General features: G+C 40.9%; 2 protein-coding genes across 2 annotated transcripts in view; both read left to right on the top strand.

The window, feature by feature from the left end:
* The window catches only part of npepps (aminopeptidase puromycin sensitive), a 96,601-nt gene extending 83,320 nt beyond the window's left edge, over positions 1-13,281 (top strand). Inside the window, exons 16-23 of the mRNA XM_003222484.4 lie at positions 1,421-1,555; positions 3,807-4,026; positions 4,948-5,090; positions 5,459-5,515; positions 7,102-7,209; positions 9,825-9,980; positions 10,079-10,126; positions 11,763-13,281. Of these exons, the coding sequence (XP_003222532.2) occupies positions 1,421-1,555; positions 3,807-4,026; positions 4,948-5,090; positions 5,459-5,515; positions 7,102-7,209; positions 9,825-9,980; positions 10,079-10,126; positions 11,763-11,915 (1,020 nt within the window). The 3' untranslated portion in view covers positions 11,916-13,281. The remainder of the gene's footprint in view (positions 1-1,420; positions 1,556-3,806; positions 4,027-4,947; positions 5,091-5,458; positions 5,516-7,101; positions 7,210-9,824; positions 9,981-10,078; positions 10,127-11,762) is intronic.
* Positions 13,282-22,588: 9,307 nt separating this feature from the next.
* The window catches only part of kpnb1 (karyopherin subunit beta 1), a 37,039-nt gene continuing 33,297 nt past the window's right edge, over positions 22,589-26,330 (top strand). Inside the window, exons 1-2 of the mRNA XM_008113431.2 lie at positions 22,589-23,018; positions 24,912-24,970. Of these exons, the coding sequence (XP_008111638.2) occupies positions 22,979-23,018; positions 24,912-24,970 (99 nt within the window). The 5' untranslated portion in view covers positions 22,589-22,978. The remainder of the gene's footprint in view (positions 23,019-24,911; positions 24,971-26,330) is intronic.

Here is a 26,330-nt window from a genome sequence, read left to right as displayed (position 1 = left end):
ATCTTGCTAAGAAATCCACATGATAGGGTTGTCTTATGGTCACTGTGAGTCAAAAATAACTAGAAGGTACCCAACAACAATTCTATGTGATTTTGTGGTGGAGAGTCGTCTGTTCTTTAGTCAGCTAAAAGACAAATCTAATATATTTTGGGGCTACCTAAATTCAAAGTGATTTTTAGCTTGTTCTTCCTGAATTGATGGCATCAGGAAAAAGAGGATTGGAACATTATAATTTCTGATTTAGTTAATATATTTACACAAGTGAAAAGAAGATCATAACAATGGGGCTGCTGAATAAAATTATCAGTTGCTATTGAGACTTGGTAGCTGGCCATTTCAATTTTTTTTGTTGCCTAATGATTGCCCAGTACCATCTTGAGAGGGCAATAAATTGGACCTATTTCAGCATCTTTCAGGAACTCCAGCTCCGATATGAGATCAGGGCTTTCTAATTTTGGTGCAAATTGGAATCATTTTCCTGAGCTTTCTTGTAGGCTTTTTACAATAATAAATTAGAACACTCAAATATGCTTTCTGTATGCAGATACTGTAGATATTAAAATAGCACCATGTTTTGTGTTGATTTAGCAGTTACCTAGTGGTAGTAATGTAGCCTCCGGTGGCTCAGTGTGTTAAAGCGCTGAGCTGCTGAACTTGCAGACCGAAAGGTCCCAAGTTCAAATCCCAGGAGCAGAGTGAGCGCCTGCTGTTAGTTCCAGCTTCTGCCAACCTAGCATATCGAAAACATGCAAATGTGAGTAGATAGGTACCGCTCCGGCAGGAAGGTAACGGTGTTCCATGCAGTCATGCCGGCCACATGACCATGGAGGTGTCTACGAACAACGGCGGCTCTTTGGCTTAGAAATGGAGATGAGCACCAACCCCCAGAGTTGGACATGACTGGACTTAACGTCAGGGGAAACCTTTACCTTTACCTAGTGGTAGTAAAAAATATAATACTCAATGAAGGGTGACACATACAGTTGGAGCCTTAAAGATGCAGCAGATCATGAAGCAGGTATATTGCCCTTACTGAAATGTAGGCTTTCTTTATTTTAAACCAGTAAAAATTCAATCATCAGCAGGAAAGATGTTGAAATTTGAATGCTTAAATGTGGATGAATCCTCTCCAATCATTCTAGCTAATTTTTTTTAAAGATCAATTTTTGTCTATTGCCACCTTCATACTACAAGTGCTTTAAATTCTCCTTCAGTTCTTTTTATGAAATACTTTCCCTCCTGTTGAAGTCATACCTCTGCTGATACCTCTTGTTAATTTGCTCCATATAATAATAGGAGTGAAATTTTAAACAAACCTGCTTTGTAGTTTTCTCTATTTTCAACTCAAAATAAATACAAACAAAAGCAACTTAGTTTCTGTGCATTGCTAACTGGATCTCCTCTCTCCCAATGTTATTAGCTGAACCTAGGAACGGTAGGGTTTTACCGTACGCAATACAGTTCTAATATGCTGGAGAGCTTGCTCCCTGCCATCCGTGATCTCACGTTACCCCCCGTGGACCGGCTGGGGTTGCAGAATGATCTCTTCTCTTTGGTGAGTGCACTCTTATTCATAGCACATAGTTCCTTTTGCTGTAAAAATTGTATTTTGCTAGAGCTAGACATTGTTTCCAGAAGCATAGTGTCTTTGCAGATAATGGCTTGACATCTTGTTAAGGAGAGGTGTTAAGGCTCACTTCAAAACGTGATTAAATGAAATCTCTACAGCCCTGCCTGGATTCTATATTGATTAGGATTTTAAAACATGATAAAAGTATACAAATAAAGGATCAAATACAGATCTAATTTCCTGCTTCAAGGAATTTTGCAAGCCCAGTGGAATTCTTTACTTCCTTTGAATAGCTGATTTTCATCTCCGTTTAATATATACCATCTCAGCTACACTGTAATCCTTTGGATTTGGGCTACTGTCTTTTCATTTGCTAATTTTGCATGAAGTTGTTTGCTGCCTTTGCTTGCTTGTGGGAAGGAGCTATACAGAGTACCAAGACATTCTTTTCTGAAATTTCACAAGTAATGTCTGGTGTTCTAAAGTTGATCATGCCGGCAATATATGAAACAACAGCTACTAAATATTGTGTCTAGTGCTGATTTGAAGCTTTGTGTGATGTAGCTGCAGATATGTGAAATACTCCTAGCTTTTTCAATAACCTAGATTCCTCAGATCCATTATTTTCTGGTTTCCGTTACTTTTACTTTGAGAATGAGAAATTGAAGGAAGGCAGTGAGCTCCCTGTGTGCTCAACGTTCATAAATAAGAGCAAGCTGATACTCAGAACTGTTAATTTTAATTAAATATTCTATAGAAGAGAAAGCACTCTTCAAGTGGCATGACTTCTATAATGGCAATTGGTAAGAAATAATGAAAAAGTAATATGTTTAGTAGATGCAATATAACTTTCAGTTAAGTAGATTCCTATATAAGCTTCCTATATTTAGGCAGGCCTTTCTTTTATGTTAGTCTGCTAACAGATTCTGTAGTGGAGGATTCTGGGATATACATTTACTTGATCTAGGTCAGTCTTCGGGTATTTTGAGTTGCAGTCACTCAAATGATTTGATAGTATAAGCATTCCTCTATTGGCTGAATTCACCAGATGCCCAGTGCTAGCTATGCATTCTAACAAACCTACATGCTTGGGGTGAGTGCCTCTGGTAGGAAGGATCCTCAGCAATACATACATACTTAACTCCCTTCCAGCTCTCTTAACTCTCCAGTTTGGAGAGTGTAGAAATAGCACATATAATTTGATTTTTGTTACCATCTCATAATACAATTGGCCCATACCCATGGATTCAACCATCCACTGGCTTGACAATATTCTCCCTCCGCCAAATAAATAAATACTGTAGATCCAAAAAGGAAACCTTAGTTTTTGTCATTTTACGTAAGGAACAGCATTTTACCATGTCATTGTATATAATGAGTCTTGGGCATCCATGGATTTATGTATACACAGGAGGTCCTGGAATCAAGCCCCAGCGGCCACTAAGGCCTGCATATACCAGAGAAACTGAAAAAAAAAGCAAGTGTATGAAGTAGTGAAATAGGTATGGAGTAGTGAACTTTGCTAAACCAGTATTCTTAGAAGGTGTTACACGTCTTTTTCAACTGCTGAAACCTGAACTATCATAACATTTTCAGACAGTTTTCAGTGTTTTTTGCAGTCTGGCCTAGCTGTCACTGTTCTGCTAAACCACTGTGTACTTTTCCATGTGGTTACAGGAGGACATTGGTAGTGATGACCAAAACTGTATTCTAGGAGTTTCTATTCCACTATTCATATTCTCATAGAGAAACTTTACCTTCTGGCAGTCAGTTCCACGCATTAGTAGTATTTCGTGATTTTTTTTCTTAAGAGTTACTTGAACCTAATGTCAATTTTTTATTAGGTGAATACAAAAATGTAAAACTATGAGATAGAGGAAATAGCCCATCTCTGCCGCCCCCTTCATATTTTATAACTTAATAAATGCATTTCAAATTCCTCTTCAGGATATGACTTGATCTGTCGAAGCTTGAATATGATACTGTGTCTTGGGAGCAATTGGGACCTGAAAGTATTCTGCACAAGGGCAAATAAAAGAGGCTGAATTGAGCACATATGTTTTCCAAGCCAATCATGTAGCTAAAAACTAACTTCGTCCCCAGATCAGAAGAGCTTGATTATAGTTGCATGTAAACTATATGATGAAATAATCCAGAAAACATTATGTGTGGTAAGATATAATGCTTCATTTTGGTTTTAAATATGAGTGTTAATGTATGTGTTTTCCTCTCCCAGGCCCGAGCTGGAATTATTAGTACTGTAGAGGTTCTAAAAGTCATGGAAGCATTTGTGAATGAGCCCAACTATACCGTGTGGAGCGACCTGAGCTGTAACCTGGGGATTCTCTCGACTCTCTTGTCCCACACAGACTTCTATGAGGAGATCCAGACATTCGTCCGTGATATCTTTTCACCAATAGGCGAGAAGTTGGGCTGGGACCCTAAGCCTGGCGAGGGTATGGAGGCTTGTTTCAGTTTTGATTTCTCAGTGCTTGAATATTTATCATGCACCTTCTGCTTTTGGATATACAGTAGAGTCTCACTTATCCAACATAAACGGGCCGGCAAAACATTGGATAAGTGAATATGTTGGATAATAAGGAGAGATGAAGGAGAAACCTATTAAACATCAAATTAGGTTAATATTTTTACAAATTAAGCACCAAGACATCATGCCCTTTCCTCAATATGACATTCTTTAAAATAAACAAGACTCTCATGTCCCCTCTTAACCTTTTAACTTTTAAGTCACTGTTTCTCACTTCCTCATTCATTCCCAGAAAGCTGGTCTCTGTGGATAATGTCATTGATTTTTCTAACTCACCACCACTTGCACCAAATTATAGTGCTGCTCTAAATGGTAGTGGTCCCTTGAGCAAAAATATTTCCACTTTTGTTGCCTGACATGTCTTTCTGAGAGCATGCCGGGGAGTCAGCCTGAGAGCAGTTATATAAAAGTATTTTATTCTATATATTCTACTACAAATCCGACATCACTTCTCATCAATCTTGCTAGCAATTTACATATTTCATGTTGATGCTAAGGAGGATATTTAAGCTCCATATGATGCTGATACCTAAATTATGGATTCTCATATTCAAGAATGTGAAATACTGTTGCTGTGAGAAGTGCAGATATATAGTTAAGAACTAATGGTAAAATAAATAGGGGTATGGTGAAATCTCTTGATAGCATTAAAGAAAAAGGAGATTGTTAACCATCTTGTAGAAAATTTTATAGACTTCTGGCTATAGAATTTTGGGGAGATGTGGGCAAGCTTATTCCTCCAGATGTTTCCACATCAGCCTGTTGTATATTCAGATACACATGGATCCTTTTAAAAAACAATTTAATATTTCTTGTTGCTTTTCAACAGGTCATCTGGATGCACTTCTGAGGGGTTTAGTTTTGGGCAAGCTAGGAAAAGCCGGTCATAAGGCAACATTGGAAGAAGCTCGGCGTCGGTTTAAAGACCACGTGGAAGGGAAGCACATCCTGTCTGCTGATCTGAGAAGTCCTGTAGGTTGCTTTGAGTCACCTTTGCTCTCTCTGAAAGACCCCCTACCTTTGCTCATTTATAAATACAGTACTAAGTCAGCATGTAATTTCCTTACTTCACACTATTCTGCTGGTTCAACCAGCAAGTTTCTCTGATCCATCACTCACTTTCTCAGCATGATGAATTCTTTTGTTACCTTTTTAAATTGTGGAAGTCCAGAATATGCTAGGAACATAGATCAAGTTCACATAGTTTCAGAAGTTTTTGAAATTCTCTAGTGTAGTAGTTAGAGGATAATGCTATATAAGATTAATCCTAAAAGTATCTTATGACTGAACTAATGTATTACTTGAAAGCAGATTTGGAACAATTGTATTTTTCTTCCCAGGTGTATGTAACTGTTTTGAAACATGGTGACAGTACAACCCTAGATACTATGCTAAAGGTGAGTGGATTCTTTGTGTTACTTTGCTTGTTTAACCTTCTAGATCAGTAGTTCTCAACCTGTGAGTCCCCAGATGTTTTGGCCTTCAATTCTCAGAAATCCTAACAGCTGGTAAACTGGCTGGGATGTCTGAAAGTCATAGGCCAAAACACCTGGGGACTTACAGGTTGAGAACCACGGTTCTAGATCATTTTCAAGGGCATTCCTACTTATAGTTCATAATTCCTTACAGTAGTTCAACCTAGAGGTTACTGGCATTTAGATAATTGAAGTAAGGTTATTTCTGTCTAAGAAAGGGAACAACTGATGAACCAGAAAACCATATTTGCACATGAGATATTTCATTACATAAAGTTTCACCTCTTTCTATCCATTCTATAAATGTCTTTTATTTATTTTTAATTTATTCTGTTTATCCTCCTGTGTATCCCCCCAAATTCTATATAGTATGATTTCGGATTGGACCTGATCATAAATACAGCCAACGTAAATATTGTACATATATTAAGGAAATTGTGTGCCATGGTTAAGGATAAAGATATAGAGTAAATATTTGGTTAGCGGGAAGGGGTGAAGCGGGGTGGATATGAGGGTGTTAACAATAAAAATAATAAAATGTCATTGAAGAGAAGGAAGTATAAAAATAAAAGGTGCAGACAAAAGAAATTTTACTTGAAAGTGAGGCATGTTTATAAGTGTAAATAAGATGCTGTAATGTTGAAACAATAAAAAGATTGGGTTAAAACAAACATTACGTAAAGCTTTTGTGTTTTATTCTAATTTTTGTTCTTCAAAATGGGTGAGAGATCAGTTTTGTAGAATAAATGTTAGAATAAAATGTATAAGCTATGAGAAGGTTGAAATTGTATTCAGTGTTAAAAGAAATTGATTGGTCACCACAAACCCTAATCTCATGGATATTTTTCTGTTTGTGCTTTGATTATTATTATTCCTTTCCAAATCCAGCTTTATATAAAAATTGCTCAATGAGAATTCCCTGAATTCTATCCGATTTCATAGATATATTCCATTGGTACTAATACCACCAATAGGGTCATTTTCTGAATCTTTCCATTTATACTAATGGACATCAAAACAAACTAGCAGCTGATGTTAAAGGTTGTGTTCTGAGATATTACCCAATGCTTCAATCTTCAGCATTCCTAGTTTCAGAGAATGATGAAAAAATGCAGCTCTGCTGTATTTCATAGAAGAGCTTTAATATAACTGGCATTTTAACACGCCCATATAAAATAGTCATAGATACACTTCAAACAAGACAATATCAGCAGAGCAATGATACTGATTTTACCATTGTGTAGTTAGGCTGCCATCTAGTGGCCTTTTTATCAGTACAGACCCACAGCTACTCAGAAATGTCGCCTTTATTTGACCCTCACAAAACTAAGGGTCAAATATTCCTGTGTAGATTGGCTATGCCCTGAGAGGCTCAGCAGATTTATCAGACTGTGACATGTCAGGTTTCTAATTTAGCTTCCCTGATTCTGTCTTAAACGTAGAAGGCATCTGCTCATAGCAGAAAAAGAATCTAATATCATTTGCTTTTTTTTGTTTGTATGTTACAGCTCCACAAGCAAGCTGATATGCAGGAAGAGAAGAACCGAATAGAACGTGTACTTGGCGCAATATCTCAGCCAGAATTAATACAGAAAGTTCTCACTTTTGCACTTTCAGTGAGTAAATAATCAGCCAAATGCTAAATTGAGTGCATTGTCCACATTAGAAATATGAAGTTTGTTCTTTTCAAAGTTTTCATATTATAAGTTGTCAGATATGTTAGGATACAAAACGTATGCTTAGAAACATAGACAGGACTACTTGACAACAAAATCTATGGTGCTCCTGGGCACAAAACTGGAGCAAAGTGCCCTCTTCAAATGAAATAAAGGTTCAATATTCCTAATCTGGAAATCCAAAATCAGAAAACCTCCAAAACCCGAAATGTTTTGCAGCCAGCCGTTCACATCTGCCTTCCTTTTTCCTCCACCTGGAATGGAGAGAAGGAAGAAGCGCTTCACCTCTCTGTTGCTTCAGCCACCACCATCTCCTCCTGCAATGAGGGAGACCATCCCACTCACCTCATGCCTTGACAACAATGCCCCAACAAGGTGATGGTGATGGCAACTGTATTGGTACAAAACCAGCCACTTTGCTTCTTTGCTTGTTTTCCCACTGAGGTGTCTCCTTATCTTCATCACCAGGAGACGTGACATCCCTAGTAAAGATTCAAGGACACTGAGCATGTGTGTGTGGAGGGGGAAGAAGGAGAGTCGAAGCAGCAGGTTGTGTTAGTGATGGTGGTAATATCACTGCCATCATCATACGTTGGAAGCTGTTTAAGTGGGAAAGAGACCTCTCTCTTCGCACACTTCCTGCATCACACATTTTCTTTTCCACACACTCCCCCTGGTGCATGCATGGTTACGTATCTGTGAGAAAAGTGCAGACACAACTGTGAGACTTACAAGGATGCAGACACCACAGGCTGGCAGTTGAAGCACATTGAAGGGTTTTTTAAAATTAAGGTATATGGAAATACATATGTTCCAAAATCTTGAAATGATTCTGGTCCTGGATATTTTGGATAATGGATACTCAATCTGTATTCTAAATGTAAGAAGATATGGAGCACTTACCACTTCTCAATACATTATTAAATTACAAAGAGCTAGTACAGGCAGTCCCCATGTTATAAATATCCGACTTACAGATGACTCATAGTTAAGAACGGGGGTGAAACAACAGAAAGTGAGAGTAATCTACACCTAGGAAGCAAAATTGACTCTTGGAAGAGTTATTTTGGGGAAAATATATATCAGTTTAAGCTTTATCACCAATCTTAGTTTCCACAACAAGCTAAATTTTTCAAAATTCAATGATCACAGGGACAGAAGGTGAGGTGAAATCTTTAAAATGGGCACAGACAGCAAAACAACACCACAGGGGATGGAGTTACACTTAACAAATGTACCTGTTCCAACTTACATACAAATTCAACTGAAGAACAAACCTACATATTCTATCTTGTTCATAACTTGGGGACTGTCTGTACTTACTCATTCTCTATTGGAATGACATTGTTAACATTACAAAAGTGAAATATTTCTGCTAAAACTGCTATGGAAATAGATCACTGCTGTTAGCAGGGAAAATACCAGTTCTTAGAAACCAACAGTAGCAGTTTTTGTGCCTCCTACTGTACAAAAGCAGTGGAAGCTGGAACGAAATGGTTAATGGTGCATTCCCCCTCCTTCCACCTGTAACATGTAGTAATGGAAATACAGGGTGTTTCGAAAGGCGGATCAGATTTGAAATCACAACATCTTTGCAACCATGGACTGCCCAAGGATGAAACACTTACTACTTCAAAGTGTGGGGCATAGAATTTCAAACAAATCCTGCCTCTCCCAACACACAAACAGCCCCTAGCCTCAGTCATTCACAAGATAGCAGCCTGCAACACAAGGCCTCATGATATATTCTCCACTTGTAGTGTTTTTTCTTAGATTAGTTTCGGTCTCAAAATAATTTGTAAAACTTGATAACTCATGAAACCATTTGTACCTTTTTGTGTAATTGTAACATTTTTGCCAGCATGAAATATACTGCTTTGAAATTGGGTCCAACATTTTGAAAACCCTATTTGTTTTTCTAATTCTACTTCACATTATTAGTAGGTGTCGTGGTGTTTTGTCATGTATTTCTATAACCCACTAAAACCCACTAAAATCAGTCGATTATAGGTAGTTAGGGCTGCTAACTACCTAACTAAGGCTGTTTGTGTTCTAAGTATAACTAAGTCTGGATCCAACCCAATGTGTAACCACGTAGTCTAATTATCTGACTGTTCTGGGCTACTGATTTTCAATCCTGAGGCTTATAAAAGGTTTCTAAGTGAGGTCAGCAACTGTAGACAAGATTCTGTGAAAAGGATGCTTGTTCCTCACAATGTGCTGACCTCCCTTGCACTGCACAGCCACAGGGGAGTGCTGGGTGCATTTCTTTTGTACACTTGCAATTCACAATGTAGCGGTGAATCCCTACAGGCCTGGCTAGCTCTGGCATAAACAGAGAGTAGACCCTGGAACATTTCCCAGAATCCTTTACAAAATAGAGAATTCAGTATGAAATGAATTAACTGAAATGCCCAAAGATGATTTCCCAAGGTCACTTAAATGGACATGCTGCTTGTGCACATAATAGAGGCAACTCTTAGATTGGTATTTGTGCAACTTAATTTTTGAAGTCGAGGATAACAAAGTCACTGTACCTTGTGTTCCATTTGCAGGAAGAGGTACGTCCCCAGGATACAGTTTCTGTCATTGGTGGAGTGGCTGGAGGCAGTAAGCAGGGCAGAAAGGCTGCCTGGAAGTTTGTCAGAGACAACTGGGAGGAGCTGTATAATCGCTATCAGGGAGGCTTCTTAATATCCCGGCTAATAAAGGTGTGCATGAAATGTCTTTGCTACATCAGTTATTGATAACACAAGTCTTTAGAAAATTTCTGTTTTTGATTTACTATGTGCTCCACCTTGTGTTTCAGCTGTCAGTGGATGGATTTGCAATTGACAAAATGGCTGCAGAAGTTAAGGTAAGACAGTTGTATATGTACCTTGGCTAATTTATAAGGGCTTTTGAAGTCCATAGTAGGAGACAGGCACTGAACTTCCATTGAACAACCTCTGTGCTGTCTAAATCAGAGATCCCCAAACATTTTAAGTGGAGAGCCAATTCACAGTCCCTAAGACTGTTGGGAGGCCGGACCTTAATTGTGTGCAGGTGCATGCACACCTTTGCCATACACATGCACTTGCCGCCACTGCCATGTGTGTGCATGTGCCGTGTATCGGTAGCAGCAGGGGGTGGGGAAAAAAACCTTAGAGGGTCAGATTCAGCCCATGGGACTTGGTTTGGGGACCCCTATTCTAGATGAAAAAAATGTATTTAATTCATATACTACCTTCCAATATTTGGATCCCAAGGTGGCTTGCAATCAATCAAGTGTATAAATAAACCCAGCAGTATTGATTTTATATTGCATAAGACTTTAAGGACAAACTTTCAAGCAAGTTGCTATAGAAAATTACCATAGTTACAGACTTTTTCCCTATAAAAAGGGCTGTCAGTTGTAAGCGTGGTGCAGAACAAGATAACATCAATTTCCCCAGCATTTCCCAAATTGGTGCCCTCAAGATGTTTTAGATTTCAATATAAATAAGCCCTAACAAGCACAGCTAATTGTGAGGGATTGTGGGAGTTGTCCAAAATATCCGGAGGATGCCAGATTGAGAAAGGCTGCTCTGTGGAGGATCAAATAGCATTGTATAATAAACATCAGCTGTAGCATTGGTGGGTTTAGCATCATTTGAAGTTATATACCAGTGCCTATCAAACTAATGGGAGTGTTGGCCATTCAACTTTCATGAGAATTATCACTTATCCAATATATCAGGTAAAACTGTGATTTAACCATAACATCCACAAATTACACAAGGAAATAAACACATTGCTTGGATTTAAATCAGAGAGTTATGGAGGCACGACAGAGAAAGATGGAATGGTGATCAGAGGCCTGTCAAGTTTCACTGAATCTGTAACCAAAAGTCATTTATATCTTTAGTCTTCCACATTGCTCCAATTAACACTGCTAGGAATCTGTAACCTGGGTTGATTTGGCTAACAGTTTTTAATCTAGGAAAGCAGCCTTTTTAAATAATGTATACCATAGCCCTTAGAAACATGGCCATGACGTATCAGTATGTCTTCAGCTGTGTTTATTGTCTTCTGTGTCAACTAGATACATTTTTGATGTAGCCTTAAACAATAAAAATAGGATAACAAATGACTTTCCTAAGAGTGTAAAGATCTTGCCAGTGCAACAGAACTGGAAATTCAAAATAGTATTTTAAGCATAAAAGTGGTTTTAGCACATACAGTGGTAGGTGTTCTCTATAAGCATTGTTTTCAAACACTGTTCTTGTTGGTTGGGTCTGATTTTTCTCTCTCCTGCCAACCCTCATATCGACATACTGTGGGATTTAATTCTCCAGATATTGTTGGACTTCATTTCCCACCAGCACCAGTGAGCTTCCCTAATGACGAGGGATTCTTAGTCAATCAATATCAGGAAAACCCCACCCATTGTTCTATATATCCTTACTGATTAAACCATATAAAAATCTCATCAAACATGATACTCCCAGAGAATGTTGTTTCATTTTGTATAGGCTTTCTTTGAGAGTCACCCAGCTCCATCAGCTGAACGCACCATCCAGCAGTGCTGTGAAAACATCCTGTTGAACGCTGCATGGCTGAAGCGTGATGCTGAAAATGTCCATCAGTACTTCCTGCAGCGCAAGGCCTCACCAACAGCTGTGTGAGCCTACTACCTTCACCCATCTTGGACATCCCAACTGCTGTGGCCCAACTGCCTCGGTGCGAGGATGAGGAGCTGCTACCCAACAGCTGAATAATACGCCAAGGAAATTGGAGTCTTTCTCAAACCAATGGGGATTGGACAATGAATGTAGTTAACTGGTTCCTGCTCACACTCCAGAACTAAAATTCTATTAAAATTTATCAACAATTCAGCAAAAACAAACAAACAAAACCAACCACCCTGTAAATATAATAGTAATAAAATAGAGCATAACAAAACTGTGAAACTTCCTTAAGCCTTTGTCAGTGGTCAAAATATTTAACACCCTTTCCTTACACTTACTGATAAATGATTTTTTTAACAATCCCTCTCCCCTTTTCTAAAAAAAAAGCAGCAGCAAGGAAATCAGAGGTTTCTAAGAAAGTTAATCTGTATGGCAGGTTGAAGGCAGGAATGGGTTGACGCCTCTGAGCACACCAGAGAGTACACTACAAGATGGCAAAAAACACATATGTGTTGTGTGAAATGGTTCAGCTGTGAAAGACAGTTTGGCATAACCTATTGTGTATTACTGAGTCGGGGATTTCTGGGAGACACCCTGCAACTTTGGTTCATATTTGAACGCTTGTAAGAATCCTGCCCTTCCCAAACCCTCATCTCATTATCTTTTGGGAGGGGAGAAATAAAGTGTTCTGTCTGTCTTTCCCTACTTTTGGGTTTCATTTGCTGATGTCCTTCTTAGAGATTACAAACTTGTATGGAACCATCTTTCTCAGCCACATTAAAAGAAAAGAATTTAGACCATCTTTTTCTATCTTTCTTTAAATTATACCCCACCACTGCATGCAAGTAACATTTAGTACTGTGACTGAATTCCTCTGGGCCACTGTATGGGCTGGCCCTTTTTAAGCATAACACTGTAGTTTGACTAAAAGACCCGCTCTGTTTAAAACCAAAACACTGCCCTAAACTTCTTGTGACTGCAGCTTTCTATTCCTTTTTCTTTGGTGATGTTTGGTAATTTGATTCAGAAGCCTTAAAACGTGTACTAGCTGGCATGATGATGAAATTCTAAGTTGTGTGCCATCAATTGCTTACCAGAGTAGCATGTTCCTGCTAACCAGATTTCAAACCTGACACAACTCCTCCCACAAATGTTTACAGTCCCCTTCTTTTTTTAAAAAAAAATCTTTTAAAAAAGGAATTCATACTTGGTGTGGCTTTAACTGTTATTTGAGAAGGTCATCAGATTCTAGCTGTCAAACTGCTTCCTTGGAAACACATTTTATGCTATTGTTTTAAAAGAAAAACAAAAGGAAAAGAATTAAAACAAGTTGGCGTTAATAAAAAGGAAAGTCAATGTGAAACTGAAGAGTCTTGGGTTTTGGTGTGGTATGTTGGCAAAACTGGAAAATTGTGTTTTTGTAAATAGTTTTGACTGTATCACCACTCTATAAACCAGTTTTAATAGGAGATGGTGTACAAGACTGAATTTTCTCCTTATTCTCAATTATAATTGCATCTGGGAATTTGTCTGTTCATACATAAATGGACCCACCATGAGAGCAATTGGATGTTTGTTATGTTTCAGATGACAAACGTTGAACCTTTAAGGACAACACATAGTTGAAGATATAGGTATAAAATACTAAGTTACTCATTTCATTGGATCTTGTGCAGGAGGATTGCACAATGCGTGTCCCAAGAATCTAAAGTTAATTGTATGTTATTCCCACTGAAATCCTTTGGACTTTGGTTAAATTGGCACTAACTTATCCCATTGATTTCAGTGAGATGTAAACTGAAATAACTTCATCTGGACTTTACACTTCAGGTACCAAAATGTCCTGTGCCAGCCTTTTGCACACCTCAGTTGCTGGAAAAGCATATTCCAATCAAAATTATTCTCTTTCAGGCAGTGTTCTAAGTTGTTAATGTATTATGGTTTATGCACTGCTACTGGGAGAAATACACTTTCTTCATAACCTATTTCTACAAAGTGGACTTCATTAATATGTCTCAGCTATGTCCAATCAATCGTGTTAGGAATAGGCCCCACATTAAGTAAAGGAACAGAATAGGCTTAATAAATTTGGAGTTAGATCTTCAAGAGTGATTATTAGACTTTTAGTAGAAACATCAGATATACCAACTCTGAGCTACCTGAAAGCAATCAGAAATGTGTAGGCTTCATTAAGATTAGAGGGATAGACCCGCCCATAAAGAGCAGAATAACCTCTGGAAAATAGATAAGGTGGTTATTGTGCGGAAGATTTTCTGACCATGATAAGTTAATTATTGAAAACCACCCGCCCTTACAGAAACATTAAAAATATTCTCTCTTAGGCACTAGACTTCTGAAACATTAAGAGAACCCAGTTCTTAGGATATCCATGAACATCCAACATAGTTGTTTTAGGACGAGATCAACCCCTTTCACCCAACTCTTAATTGGAAAAAGCACCGTCACGTGTAATCAGTAGCAAGGTTTTATATACACTGGCAAAACACATATAACCTTGCCTCAAAGGGCAGGCTGAGTGAAGAAATAGCATGTGGGCCCCCAATTGCTGTTGAAATTGCCTCTGTGCTATGAACAGCTAAACAACTTTTTTCATGTAAGAAACAATAGTCTATAAATGGGAGTCTGCTTTAAAATGAAGTGCACCTTTGTTGTATGGCCTGTTCTTTAAAACCCAGTAATAAGGATGCCTCTGTACTTCCCATGGATTCCTAGAATAATTCCCTCAAATTCCCAGGATCATCGGAGAACAAAGCCATACAAAAGAAAATGAATGGTATGAATAGCAATAAAAATGATGTAGGAGCAAGTACAGAATGCTTTAAAAATGACATACATGCAAGAAGTACAGATTGCTCAGAAAGGGCATTAAAACTGTTCACAAGTCTATATATATAAAAGAGTGATGGAATCCTGGCACCTAGGCCTCACTTAGGCTTCTTCCACAGATTATCTGATTTTCACTGGATTATATGGCAGTGTAGACTCAAGGCCCTTCCACACAGCTATATAACCCATTTATAATCTTATATTATCTGCTTTGCACTGGATTATCTTGAGTCCACACTACCATATAATCCACTTCATTGTGCATTTTATACAGCTGTGAAGAAGGGGCCTCATATAATCCAGTTCTAAGCAGATAATATAAGATTATCAATATACAGTAGACTCTCACTTATCCAACATAAACAGGCCGGCAGGATAAGTGAATATGTTGGATAATAAGAAGGGATTCAGGAAACGCCGATTAAACATCAAATTAGGTAATCGTTATACAAATTAAGCACCAAAACATATTATACAATAAATTTGACAGAAAAAGTAGTTCCATGTGCAGTAATGCTATGTAGTAATTACAGTAGAGTCTCGCTTATCCAACGTTCTGGATTATCCAACGCATTTTTGTAGTCAATGTTTTCAATATATCGTGATATTTTGGTGCTAAATTCATAAATTACTACATAGCATTACTGCGTATTGAACTACTTTTTCTGCCAAATTTGTTGTCTAACATGATGTTTTGGTGCTTCATTTGTAAAATCAACCTAATTTGATGTTTAATAGGCTTTTCCTTAATGCCTCCTTATTATGCAACATATTACCTTATCCAACATTCTGCCGGCCCGTTTATGTTGGATAAGTGAGATTCTACTGTACTGTATTTACAAATTTACCACTAAAATATCACAATGAATTTAAAACACTGACTACCAAAACATTGATTACGAAAAGGCAGACTGCGTTGGATAATCCAGAACATTGTATAAGCGAATGTTGGATAAGTAAGATTCTACTTTAATATGAAATAATTACTGGGATAGAATAATGCAGAACAATATAATCTCTAAAACCAGGACAGTAAATAAAGAACAACACTTTGAAAGCAGGGAAATTGAAAATTCCACAAAGGAAACAATCAGGGCCAGCTAACACCTCCCAAGAAAGGATTCTTCCAGAAAGGAAGCTGAGAAGGGAGTGAAGCACTGTGTAATACCAAAGTCATTATTATTACTATCATCATCATCATCATTATTATTATTATTATTATTATTATTATTGTGTTGCGGTCAACCGTGAAAATGAATACAGTCTGGCTCCAAGTATTCAAAAACACTAAAATCTGAATATATACAAATTAATGTGGTATAATAAAACAGAACAATACAATCTCTAAAATCAGAACACTAAATAAAAAACACCACTCTGAAAACAGGAATTCCACACAGGAAACAATAAGGGCCAGCTAACACCTCCCAACGAAGTATTCCTATCATCAAAGTCTGGCAAATCCTCTGTTTTCTCAGGGCCACAGACAGTAGAAGTACATAAAATATCGCAAAGAACACCACTCTGAAAACAAGGGAATTCCAGACAGGACACAATCAGGGCCAGCTAACACCTCCCAACAAAAAATTCACTCAGGGAGGAAACAGCCAGGCTTTAAAGCTGCAAGGCCATTGCATCCTAATCATTTTTCCTAAATGCAGCATTCATACTTGCCTCCAACAGACAAAAAAATATTGTATATTCACAACCTTTAGGAAATAATATCCCCTGATGGCCAGCGTGTTAAAGCGCTGAGCTGCTGAACTTCTGGACCGAAAGGCCGCAGGTTTGAATTGAGGGAGTGGAGAGAGCCCCCACTGTTAGCCCCAGCTTCTGCCAACCCAGAAGTTCAAAAACATGCCAATGTGAGTAGATCAATAGGTACCGCTCTGGCGGGAAGGTAACAGCGCTCCATACAGTCATGCCAGTGGCCACATGACCTTGGAGGAGTCTATGGACAACGCCGGCTCTTCGGCTTAGAAATGGAGATGAGCACCAACCCCCAGAGTCAGACATGACTGGACTTTATGTAAGGTAAAACCTTTACCCTTTACCTTCACTACCACCAATTCCTCAATACTTTATTTCCCATACCACCATACTTCGCCACAGCAACACGTGGCCGGGCACAGCTAGTGCATTATAAAGGTTCAAGAAAGAGTTTATTATCAAATCTATATTAACGGATTGTCCAGGTCCCATATTATGTTTATTTTTACAATTATTTTTTTCTGGGCTGCTTTGTGTCCCCAAAAAGTTGTCATGTCAATTTAAAGTTTTAAACCCATATTAAAACTTGACATCATAACACAGTATAATGAGGATATTTTAGCTATGCATTGTATTCAAAATGTGTGGGAAGAAACTGAAATACAGGCATGGCTCACCCATTTATTTTCAAAAGGTTTGAAAACAAGCCGCCAACGATTTCCCAAGGAAACTCAGCATGTATAAAATAACACAGGCCTTCTATCTGTTCTTAGTTTGTGATTAAAATAAAAATGACAGTAAAGAACTCCAAAGTAATCTCTCTGAACTGACATTAAAGGTAAATGTGGTGTAACATAATGCAGAGTACTGTACATTTGGGGGGGGGGGGGGGGTGTCCAATTCCACATAGATGCTCATAGTGCCAGAGTTGGCAGTAACCAACCAGGAAATAAATCTGGTGGTTGTGGCTAAAGAATCAACTAAATTCCTTCTTGGAGGGCATTAGTGCAACTGTCAATATTACCTTTATATAAATGGTGTAACCACATTTGGATGATTGCCTACAGTTCTAGACGGCTTGTTTCAAAAATAAGATCGTAGGCCTGAACAAGATATTTAAAAAGGCAACTGAAATGATAAAAGGGCTTGAACAACTCTGCCATGGTGTAACACTACAACATATAAAAAAGGTAAAGGGTATGATATAGCAGATACAAAAGGTGGATTAATCCTCTCTTTTTCTTAATATTGGAACCTGGTCTCATCTACTGATGTCAAATGATGGGAGATTCAAGAATCATGAAAGTAAGTACAGTACTTTTTTGGGCACTTAATATTTGCTATCACATGGCATAGTTATAGCTAACTTTTAACAGCTTTGAAATGACATTCTTGGTCAGCTGTTAAAGATAAGCTCTTGGAAGATAAAGGCTGTAACTAATAGTGATGAGGGCTTTTTATTACTTCCACAACCGGAGGCTATACACCTGATATACCAGCTATTAGAGCACATAGGAAAGAAAGATTGTATTCACAACCTTCTTGGCTTTCCATAGACATGGTTGGCTGCTGTAAGACCCAATGTACGGCAAGACTATCTCGCAAAATTAACCTGCCCAAGTTGTAAGATCCTCAGGGACGGTTTTCTTTTGGTTCCACAACCATCACGAGTATGATTGGCGAGGATACAGGAGAGAGCCTTTTTTGGTGGATTCCCCAAGACTTTGGACTATAGAATAGCCTCTCACAGAAGACTTGTCTGGTCCTGTTTCTTTGCTCTCCTGGAAAGCAAAGACTTTATTATTTATTTATTTACAGTATCTATATTCCGTTCTTCTCATCCCGAAGGGGACTCGGGGCGGATCACATTGTACACATATAAGGCAAACATTCAATGCCATATAACATAGAACAGAGACAGACGCAGAGGGAATTTAAACCTTTTCCAGCTTCTCTATGTTGGTTTGTTTGTTTTTCAATTCATAACCTTCCTTTTGGCCTCAACAGACATAAACTACTGGATAAAGGAAGAAGCTCCAAATGAAAAGTATTGCTAAAATGTTACTATTTTATATTTTCAAAAATAAGCTCCACACAATTAGAGACACAAACTGAAAAAGCCTGAAGTCGCCTTAAATTAAAAGAACTCGCTTAAAGTAAAGTTCAACAGCTAAGGCAGTGGCAGAGCACATGCTTAACTAGCATCCTGGCATCTTATGGAAGGAGTGAAAAGAACCTTTGCCTGAAATATGAAAGAATGTTTTCCAATTAGCCTAAGCAAAGGCAGACAAAGGCAGCTCTGGGACCACACACAGCCTAAAGCTGTTTCTCTACAGCTCAGTCTCTTCCAGACCTCCAGCCCAAACTTTGGGGAGAAGATGACAAAAGAAGGCAAATTGGAGCTCCTAAAAGGTTTCAAGAGTTGCCAACTTAACATTTTGAACAATATTAAGATTTGACATCATAATACAGCATAATTTTAGCTTTGCATTTTGTTCAGAGGAAATTACAATAGGGACAATACAGGGATGGCTCACTCAATAACCCATAAAGGTTCTTGACACAATCTCCTAATAAATTCTGGAGGCCTATTTGTTCTTAGCTCATGATTCAAATAAGAATGACAGCAAAAAACTCTCAAGCAGGCATGGGCAAACTTCAGCCCTCCAGATGTTTTGGATATCAACTCCCACGATTCCTAACAACCGGTACACTGTTAAGAATTGTGAGAGTTGAAATCCAAAACACCTGGAAGGCCAAAGTTTGCCCATGGCTGCTTTAAAGGAATCTTGGCCAACTTGACATTAATGGCAAATGTGGTGTTGTGTAAACAGCCTGTAGGTCTAACCGTCCCCACCACCATTCTTTAATATAAACAAATAATATTTGCTAATAGTTTGTATTTCAAAACCAAAAGTAGACTTCATACTTCCGTATTATCTTGGGGAGCCCATGTAGCTCCTGGGGATTTGGAGGCTACTGTTGACCTCCGGAGACCCCAAAGTTGCCCATTCTTGATATAGATAGTACATCCTGAGCATCCCTTGTCCGCAACACCAAATTTCTTCGAAATCTCCCCAAATCAGCTGTACTGTGTGTGTCACGCGGACATCATGAGAAATGACAAAAATCTTGGAAATGTATGTCATTACCTAAGAAATCATATATTTTAAAAATACATATAAATTAAACTTTTTGTGATATGTTATGTCCCCACACATTTTGTAGGTTGGCAATGTGAGTAGATCAATAGGTACCGCTCCAGCAGGAAGGTAACGGCGCTCCGTGCAGTCATGCTGGCCACATGACCTTGGAGGTGTCTACGGACAACGCCGGCTCTTCGGCTTAGAAATGGAGATGAGCACCAATCCCCCGAGTCAGACATGACTGGACTTAACGTGAGGGGAAAACCTTTACCTAACCTTTACACATTTCGTAATTACAATAATACATGGCCAAACTTCGACCCTCCAGGTGTTTTGGACTTGAACTCCCACAACATCTTAACAGCCTACCGCTTGTTAGGAATTGTGGTAGTTAAAGTGCAGTATAGCTGGAGTGCTGAAGTTTGTCCATTCCTGGTCTACAAACACAAGCTTGTAACAAAGCTGATGCTTATCTAAAGCAAGAGGCAGGTTTGGGCGGGGGGGAGAGGGCAGGGTGGTTTACACTTGAGAGGGGGCAGTAACTAATTAATTCATAATTTGGCTTGAATACCAAAGAGCATACCCTGTTATCACAGCAAAGATAGCTCTCCAAATTCAAAGCAGTGTGATATCATCAGTACATCTGTGGTTTTAAATTATTATGGCTAAATTTGTTCAAACTCTGACTTGCAATTGCCCTGTTATCCCAACTGCAGAATCAAACTCCAGTGAGTGCTTTAGTCAGTCCAACATCTCCCCTAATAATAATAAAATGGATGAAGCTTTTCCTGCACTGCTTAGAAGTAAACTCCTCATTAAAGCGTAAATCTTTTCAAACGGCCAGCCTCCCAAAGGAAGCCCTTAAATTATTCAGAGACTATTTTTAAAAATTGTGCCTGAGTTGGGTTGCCATAAGTTTTCTGGGTTGTATGGCCATGTTCCAGAACCATTCTCCTCTGACGTTTCACCCACATCAATGGCAGAAATCCTCCGAGGTTGTGAGGTCTGTTGGAACTAGTCAAGTAGGGTTTATATATATATATGTGTGGGATGTCCAGATTGGGAGACAGAACTCTTATCTGTTTAAGGCAAGTGTGAATGTTGCAATTGCCCATCTTGATTAGCATTGAAAAACCTTGCTGCTTCCTGCCTGAGGGAATCCTTTGTTGGGAGGTGGTAGCTGGCTCTGATTGTTTCCTGTCTGGAATTCTCCTGCTTTTTGAGTGTTGTTCTTTATTTACTGTCCTGATTTTACAGAGTTTTTTAAACACTGGTAGTCGGATTCTGTTCATTTTCATGGTTTCTTCCTTTCTGTTGAAATTGTCCACATGCTTGTGGATTTCAATGGCTTCTCTGTATAGTCTGTGTAGGTGGTTGTTAGAGTGGTCCAGCATTTCTGTATAATCAAATAATATACTGTGTTCAGGTTGGTTCATCAGGTGCTCTGCTATGGCTGAGTTCTTTGGTTGAATTAGTCTGCAGTGCCTTTCATGTTCCTTGTTTCGTGTTTGGGCAATACTACATTTGGTGGTCCCTATGTAGGCTTGTCCACAGCTGCATGGTAGAGAGTATACTCCTGCAGAGTTGTGAGGAACCCTCTTGTCCTTTGCTGAACGTAGCATTTGTTGAATTTTCTGAGTCTGTAGATAGTTTGTAGCTTGTGGTTCTTCATCAGCTTCCCTATGCGCTATTTCCCTTGATGTATGGTAGGAACACTTTTTCTCTGGGTGGATCTTTGTATTTACTCTCGTGGCTTGTTCTTGGTCTTGAAGCATTTCTGTGGTGGAGTATATCCATTGGCCTGTAGAGCCCAGTTTAGGTGGTTCAATTCACTTTGGAGGAGGTGGGGGTTTCAGATTCTTTTTGCACTGTCTACCAGGACTTTAATTGTGCTTCTTTTTTGATGTGGGTGATGGCTGGAAGTTTTTATGTAGGTATCAGTCTGTGTGTGTAGGTTTACTGTAAATGGTGTGGCCCAATTGCTGATTGGGTTTGCGGATGGCTAGGACATCTAGATATGGCAGTTTTCCATGGTATCGATAGCAGAGCACTTGATGAACCAATCCGGTATCAGCCGCTGATTGAGGTTTACATATATTTAGCGATGTATCAGAAGTGATAAGAAACCCTGCTGGTAATGTCTGAAGATGTGTAATGGGACTGTAGCAAGGGTGTCTTCATATACATCGGCACTCCCTAGTCCAGGCATGGGCAAACTTCAGCCCTTCGGGTGTTTTGGATTTCACCTCCCACCTGGAGGGCTGAAGTTTGCCCATGCCTGCTCTAGTCAAGGTCCCTGTGCACAATGCGACTGGTATGCATCAGTCCCATTGGGATTCAATTCTGTTGTGCACTGGTCCACAAGTACAATGGCCAATTCTAATTCTGGCAGAAATAAGTTCACATATGAAGATGCAAGTCCACAACAGAATCCACTTCATTCAGCGTAAGAAGGTCCTCCTTTGTGCCTGTGGCAGGGCTCAGACTGCATTGTAGTAGGTAGTGGACTCCACTTTGTGGCCCCATTTCTTAAGGTTGGCTCTGCATCTCGTTGTGTCAGAGCCCAGTGTTCTGTGTGCCCTGGAGGGAGTCTCTCATCTAGTATCAGCCACTGATTGAGATCCCAAATTTTAGACTCCCGCTTGCTGAGGTGTTCCTGCTGAGGAGTACTTCTGTAGAAGTGACTTGTAGCATTCCGGTCATGAAGGCCTTCAACATATTACGCCTGAGTTGAGGTGGGTCGGCGTCGCGGCGTTGGACCAATCAGGGGCCGAAGCGGAGCAAGAAAGGCGGGGTTTAGAGCTGTCACTTCTTCCGTGCGTGAGCACGCTCGCCTACCTTACGCCAACGGACGTTACGTGACTGAAGGCCTCGTTGAGTCAGTCAAAGAAGGGAGAGGGGAAACGCATGAGGAGGGAGGGAGGGGCAGAGAGGCGGACGCGCGCATGCGCACTCCCGCTTTTATCTCCCCCCTTACTCCTCCCTCAGACTCGCTGAATCGCTTAGCTTCACCTCGCCGCGCGCGCCTTTTTCCCCCTCTCCCTCCCTCCTTCCTTTCCCCTCTTCCGTGTGGGGAGGGGGAGGGGAAGTAGTAGAAGAGAGGCCGAGGCGCTTCCGGCGGGCGGGGGTGGGGCAACCCCGCAGCTGAGGGGGAAGAAGGAGGAGGAGGAGGAAAGCGCGCGCGAAGGAGGCAGCCACACGCAGAGACCAACGGGCCGGCGAAGCCCGCGAACCACTGAGGCGGCGGCGGCGGCAGATTCCCGCCTCGGCCTCTCTTCCCTTTCTCCCTCTCCCTCTCCCCCCTTTCCTTCCTTTCCCTCCCAGTTTTTACCTCACGCTGCCGCCGCCTGCGCCGTCATGGAGCTCATTACTATCTTGGAGAAGACCGTCTCGCCAGGTAAAAAGGGGCAAGAAGAGGGAGGTGAATAGGGAGGGAGGCCGCTGGAATGAAGGAGGGCAGGAGAAGGCGGCTGGAGGCAGCAGGGAGGCCGTTGGAACGAAAGTAGGCCGTTTAGGGACCGGCTCGCTCTCAACGTGGAAGTGGCTGAGGTCTGGTCCGAGGCCTTTGGTGTCGAGCAGACGCATGGGAATTGGGATCACTCAATGAGGCGGGGATGATGGTTTTGGCGAACCCCTCCCCCCTCCTTACGTTTCTGAGCACAAAGAGGCCTCTTTCCTGGCTCTTGTTGGAAGCCATTCCTGGTCTTCATGACACGTGTTTGGGGAATGCGGGAGGGAAAAGGATTCGGTGTCTAAAACGAGAGAAGGGGAAAGATGGGGGTCTGTCTGAGGGCCCTTCCAGACAGGCCCTATATCCCAGAATCTGATCCCAGGTTTTCTGTTTATCCCAAATTATTTGGCTGTGGGGATTCAGGGCCCTCCCACACAGCTCTATATCTCGGAATATCAAGGCAGAAAATCTCACATCTGAGTGTGGACTAAGATAAACCAGTTCAAAGCAGACATTGTGGGATTTTCTGCCTTTATATTCTGGGATTTAGGGCCCTCATATAATCCAGTTTAAAGCAGAAAACCTGGCATCAGGTCCTGGGATATAGGGCCTGTCTGGAAGGGCCCTCAGGCTCCTTCCACATGGTGTATAAAATCCCACATTATCTGCTTTGAACTGGGTATATATTAGTGTGGACTCGGGGCCCTTCCACACAGTCATATAACCCAGAATATCAAGGCAGAAACCCCCACAATATCTGCTTTGGACTGATTTATCTGAGTCTACATTCACATAATATGGAATTTTCTGTCTTGATATTCTGGGACATGGCTGTGTGGAAGGGTCCTCTGTGGCCTGTGGCACGAACATGGGTGGGGCGGGATTTCTACACCCCCCCTTCCTTGTTCTTAGCATATGGCTGTGGGGCAAAGTTGCTACTTCTGCCCTGATGTTGAAGGAGTTCCTCCCCCTCCCCCAATGCATCTTGCATCCTTGAGATGGTCAAGAAAGAGGTTCATTGTTTACTTTTGTATATATCAAAAGAGTATTTTTATCAAAGTCAATTCACATTCGTCCTCCGGAGCTTTCTTGGCCTCGACTCAGGAGCGGCGACCTGTGACTAGTCCCTTCCACACAGCTGTATAAAATCCACATTGAACTGGATTATATGGCAGCATGGACTCAGATAACCCAATGTCCTTTCACACAGCCCTATATCCTAGAATATCAAGGCAGAAAATCATACATTATCTGCTTTGAACTGGAAAACATGGCAGTGTGGACTCAGACAACCCAGTTCAAAGTAGATATTGTGGATTATCTGCCTTGATATTCTGGGTTTTATGGCTATGTGGAAGGGCCCTGTGTTAGGAGTGGAGCCCAGGCCATGGCTGAAGGCCATATCTCACAAAAGACCTGCCCAGATTTCCAAAGAGGTCTTCTTTGTCGAGAATCAAGAAATGGGCCTAGTGGTCTGGCATATAGGGCGGGGTGGCAAAGCGCTTCCTCTCTGATTCAGGAGTGGTTTTTGTATTTGTGTGGGATACAACAACATTCCCCAAAGAAATTTTCATGCTGTTTGATATGTTGAAAAGTTTGCTTAGGAGTGTCAATGAAACACGAAGGTCCTGAGTTGGCCGGCTGATGGGAATGTGGGCATGAGGACTTTTATATAGGAAGGGACGGCGTTGGGTTTTCAGTGCCCTGGTTTCTACGGATTGCAGATTAGAGGATGGGAAGGGGTCGCTCATGAACTGAGACTTGGATATTGGGGTGTGTGTTTGGGGGGGGTCATCACTGAACTCCCCCATCTATCTTCTTCGTCCTCGTTCTCTGCAGATTGCACAGAGCTCGAAGCGGCTCAGAAGTTCTTGGAGCAGGCAGCCATCGAGAACCTGGTAAGGGGGAAATCGAGCTTGGGTGGGGTTCGCAAAAGCGGGATTCCCTCCCTTCCTCTCTCTGTGTGTGTTTAAAAAAAAGCTATGGGCCGAACCGCCATAGAGGGGCGCAGCCTAACCGAAGGATTTTTTTTCTTTTTGCGGGGAGGAAAGGAGGGGGAATGACAAAATCAGCCAATGGCAAGGCTCCTGAGAGTCGCGCCACCCAATCCCGAAGTCAAGCCGGGCCCGCGGGAGGGAAAAGGAAGAGGAGGGCCGTTTGGCTCTGCCGCGCTGCATGCTTGGAGGGAAAGTGGGGGAGGCGGCGGGGGGGTGGATGGATGGGGCCTGTGGGGGCCGGCCATGTGGTAAGCCGGCATGAGGAGTTAGGCGAAGCCAGGGGAGGAGGAGGGAGGAGGCCGCTGCTTAAAATGGGCCTTTCAGCCAAGGCGGGCCTCCCCGGGTTTCGTTTTCTCCCTCCTGCCTTCCTTAACTAGTTCAGGCATTACCATCTGGTGCCTCTGGGGCATTTTTTCACTTTCTCTTCCTCCCGTGATTAACCAGCTTCCTTTCTCATTCCCGCTTTCCAAGCGTTTCCTGCTTTTATCCAAACCTGGCCCATATAACTTTTTATCTTTTGATTTGGGTTTTTTAAATGTGATTTGGGGCCAAGCCCGTTTCAAAACATGTGAATTGCCTCCCTTAATTTTTCTCATCACTTGGTGGAATAATAATTCAGTCCTACCTTCAGAAGCATGTTTTAGAGCTAAATTAATAGAAATAGGCTACAGAAAAGGTGGTGGGAGTTACGAGTATGAAGCATAAAATAGTTATGTTTCAATGTGCTGTCGAAGACTTTCATGGCCAGAATCACTGGGTTGCTGTAAGTTTTCAGGGCTGTGTGGCTATGTTCCAGAAGCATTCTCTCCTGACGTTTGGCCCACATCAATGGCCGGCATTCTCATTTCAACAGAAAGGAAACCATGACAATTAACAAAATCTGGCTACCAGTATTAAAAACCCCCTCTAAAATCAGAACAGTAAATAAAGAACAACACTCAAAAACGGGAATTCCATACATGAAACAATCGGGGCCAGCTAACACCTCCCAACAAAGGATTCAGCCAGACCTTGAAGCTGCAAAGCTTTTCAATGCAAATCAAGGTGATTAATTACAACATTCACACCTCAAACAGACAAAACGTTCTTTTTCCTACCCTGGACCTTCCACAGATATATAAACATCTCTTGCCTAGCTTCACAGTTGGTGGGGAGAGGGCTTTCTTGGTGGTGGCCCCCCGCCTTTGGAATGCCCTCCTCAGGGAGATTGCGAGGCCCCCATCCTATCCTCCTGGAGGGTATTGAAGACTTGGATGTTTAG

Source organism: Anolis carolinensis, chromosome 6, assembly GCF_035594765.1.
Source record: "Anolis carolinensis isolate JA03-04 chromosome 6, rAnoCar3.1.pri, whole genome shotgun sequence".
Taxonomy (NCBI): Eukaryota; Metazoa; Chordata; class Lepidosauria; order Squamata; family Dactyloidae; genus Anolis; species Anolis carolinensis.
The sequence above is the reverse complement of the archived record's forward strand: the minus strand, read 5'-3'. Positions and strand labels throughout refer to the sequence as shown.